Source organism: Alligator sinensis, unplaced genomic scaffold, assembly GCF_000455745.1.
Source record: "Alligator sinensis unplaced genomic scaffold, ASM45574v1 scaffold201_1, whole genome shotgun sequence".
Classification (NCBI taxonomy): domain Eukaryota; kingdom Metazoa; phylum Chordata; order Crocodylia; family Alligatoridae; genus Alligator; species Alligator sinensis.
This window is the reverse complement of record NW_005842661.1, coordinates 193424-196932: the sequence shown is the minus strand read 5'-3', so window position 1 is coordinate 196932 and position 3509 is coordinate 193424. Positions and strand designations below refer to the sequence as shown.

At 55.9% G+C, this 3509-nt stretch overlaps 1 protein-coding gene across 1 annotated transcript in view; it reads left to right on the top strand.

Annotated features, from left to right (window-relative positions):
* Positions 1-6: 6 nt before the first annotated feature.
* Positions 7-3509, top strand: part of METTL27 (methyltransferase like 27) — a 4092-nt gene continuing 589 nt past the window's right edge. The window contains exons 1-4 of the mRNA XM_006033801.3: positions 7-46; positions 1261-1396; positions 1754-1846; positions 3214-3508. Coding sequence (XP_006033863.2) covers positions 1285-1396; positions 1754-1846; positions 3214-3428 — 420 coding nt within the window. The 5' untranslated portion in view covers positions 7-46; positions 1261-1284 and the 3' untranslated portion in view covers positions 3429-3508. The remainder of the gene's footprint in view (positions 47-1260; positions 1397-1753; positions 1847-3213; position 3509) is intronic.

Here is a 3509-nt window from a genome sequence, read left to right as displayed (position 1 = left end):
GCTGGTCCTCGACGCGGCCTGTGGCACCGGGCTCGTGGCCCAGGAGGTAAGGGAAGCTGCGCAGCAGGAGCTGCGGGCGGGCTGGGCCGCACGGGGGGCTTCTGCCTGCCCCGTGCTGGGAGGGCAGGGAGCTGGTCCTGCCTGCCTGGCTCCCTGCCGCCCTTTTTTTTTTGCAAAAAAAAGAAAAAAAAATTATATATATCCACCTCCAACACTGCCAACTGGCCCTTGTGGTTCCCTTGGTAGCTCAAAGCACACTAAAAACCCATTACACAGTTTGCACCGCACCACCACGCACTTATCCCTATACCCGTACCCCCACCCACTCTCCTCCTCAGCGGGGCTGCTCGTGAAAAAGTCTATGCCAGACCCCTCTCCACCAGAGGAGGTCTGCCATTTCTTTCCCCTTAGTCCTCTTCTTGCCTTTCTGTTGTACCAGTACATTTCATTTAGTCCCATTTTAATACAGCCCTTGACTGTGGGGTCCAAGTGTCTGTTTGCTAGCAGGTTCCTGGCCTCCCCCTCAGCTGTTGCTGCTGTAGTGCTGCTTAGGCAGTGCCTTGGGCAAGGACAGAGACAACCCTCCTCCACCTCTGCCTTGACCTTTAGCTCTGCCTGCCCCCCGGGGCAGGGTGGGAACACAGGCTCAGAAGGAGCAGGTGAGAAGCAAATCCAGACCAGAAGGAGGCTCTGGGGCCCAGCCCTGCAGGTGGGAGCGTCCATTGAATGGACATCTTGGAAGAGATGGGCACAGCCCGTCCATCGCTGTTGCAGGCAGCAGCAAAATACAGTCTTGTTCATAAGGCAGGTCGCAGTCCCAGCAGGACTTTTCAGGCCTCCTGCCCCCAGTACTCTTATGCGGACTCTGTTCTAGGGCCTCGTTTCACCAAGTGTTAGAAACCCTTTTCCATGGGGCCACGCAATGAGAGGAAGCCCCACTTGTTGGAGGAAGGGGCCCCTTGTAGGAGGGCAGCTGAGGCACTCCCCCTGCTTCTTGGGGCCCGAAATTCCCAGGACTTTGGTGAGAAACAGGCTGTGCCTGCTAGTCATAGTTGTGGTCTCTGTGTCTGGGAGATAGGATCCTGCTGCTCACGTTGCCTCAGTCTCTGTCCTGGCCTCATTGCAACCAGTAAAATGTAGCTGGAACATGGTTCTGAAGGGGCCATGTGTTGGGGGGTGGTAGCTCTGGGGAACAAGGCAGCCTCCTCCCCTTCCAGAGCAAGAGGTAACTGGGGGCTGTAATCCATGACATGTTCCCAGCTGCAGGGGCTGGGGTTCAGCCGCATGCATGGAGTGGATGGCAGCAGGGGCATGCTGGAGATTGCACGCCAGAAGGGGCTATACCAGGAGCTGAAGCACTGTATTCTGGGCCAGGAGCCCTTGCCACTGCCCACAGGTAACGAAGCCAAGCTGCATTCCTGGAGGCACTCAGAGATGGTGTTTTGCCCCTCTGGACAACTCTCAAGGAACAGGAGGGGGTGGTCCTGTGTCCAGGGATATGACAGTTATCCCCATGGAAGAGGTCACTCCTACAAGACCAGTGTGGTGAGGAGTTAATGATGATCCCTGAAGTCCCAAGGAGGGCAGATGCTGTCTTACCCAGTGGCTTGTGACAGAGCCAGTCCCTTGGCAGAGAGGAGCAGGGGAGCTCTTCCACTAAGTGACAGACCATGGCAGCAATGCCCTGCAGGAGGGAAGGGGGCTGCAGGAGGGGATAGGAACTGGATGTCCTTCTGCCTTTCTTTTCCACCAGGCCAGTACGATGCAGTAATCATTGTAGGGGCACTCAGTGAAGGGCAGGTGCCCTGCAGCGTGGTCCCAGAGCTGCTCCGTGTCACGAAACCAGGTGAGGTTGGTTGGTCAGTCTGTCCCCCTGTGTTTCCCTCCTGCTCCTTACCACTGCCTCCACAGACTTCCTGCTCTAGTTCTAGGGCACAGCTAGCCCTGCCTAGTGCAGGAACTGAGGATCTTACTAAGGAACCCCCTGTAAAATGGCATCTCCTCCCCCCTCAGATCAGCTCCCTACAGCCTGGGGAGTATCAGCCATTTCTGGGATATCTCCCATCCCACACAGTGCAGCTCCATGGGAACATTACCACTGAGTTCGCTAAAGCATCCAAGGCATTGGCACCTCTAGTCCTGTTGTCCAGCTTTGCTCTGAACAGGGATCATCAGGACAGTGGCAGCAATGCTGGTGTCTGCTCTGTGCCACAATCCCAGCAGAGGAGCTGTAGTGGTGGAGTGGGCCAAGAAACCTAGTGGGCCCTCCCAACAGGATGAGAAGGAGGTTAAAGCCCACAAATACCAAGCAGTCCTCAATTCTGAGAGCTGGGCCCAAGGGCTGGCTCTGTGAAAGGTGCGGAAAACAGGAGAGTAGGAGGATTCAGATACAGAAATGTGCTTCTCCCCTGAGGCCTGTATGGGAGGCTTGGGTTCTGGTGCTGTCTGTGAGGGGAGATGTTAATATCCCCATTCACTGTCCAGCCACAGAATTCCCCACCCCAGCCTCTACAGTGGGAAACTGCTCCCTGCAGAGCTAGGGGAAGGAGCAGGAGGTGCTCCAGGCCAGTCTTCAGGGCTTGGCAGTTCCCAGGAGCACTGCCAACCTGTTCTGTGTAGGTTACTGTGGGTGAGAAGCACTGGTTACACATGGACATGACTCTGATCAGGCCAGTGAGACTGGACTGCAGTGCTGCATCTCTCCTGGGAACTGAATCAAGACCCAACAGTGCTACCGCATGCTGGAAGCATTTGGTCGTGACGTAGTGACAAAGATGCTGGCTCACTGGAGGGCTTGGCCCCTTTGCATCAAGAGTTGCTTGTTGGGAGCTTTTGCAACAGATGGCAGTAGGCTGCACTGTTGTTACAGCACCAGTGTGAATGCATACAGAAGCTACTGTCACTCACCTTTAGTACTGGTGCCCTGCACATGCTGGCTCAGCTGGGACCCTCTAGCAGCCCATCCAGGAAAGCATCTGAGCAAGAAAGGAGGCAGTTCCCTTAGGAGCCTCTGGGCTACCCCCAGTCCCTTTTGCCCCTGCCCTTTCCTCTTGCTTCCCCCACCCCCCCAGTCCATAAGCTGTTCCTATTCTCTTCCCATCTTGCTTTCATCCTGTTTGTGGCTTCAAGTGCAATGGGCAGGATGGCAAGGCAGCTGTGACGGGCCACCATCCATGGTCCCACCAAGGAGTAACCTACTCTTCTCCCCCTCAGGAGGGTTCTTGTGCCTGACCACAAGGACCAATGTGACAAACCTGCAATACCTGGCCAAGTTGCAGGGGATGCTGGAGGACCTGGAGGAGCAAGGCCTGTGGGCAAAGGTCTCTACCCAGGAAGTTGAGAAATGGGAGAAGGCAACTTCAGGGCAGGAGAGCACCCAGAACTCAGACTACATCTCTGGGGTGGTGTACATGTACCGGAAGTGCTGAGGAGCCAGGGCCATAGAGGGGTCTGTCTTCTCTTGCCTCTGCAAACCTACAGAGTCCATGTATACTCTCTCTGGTCCTGCT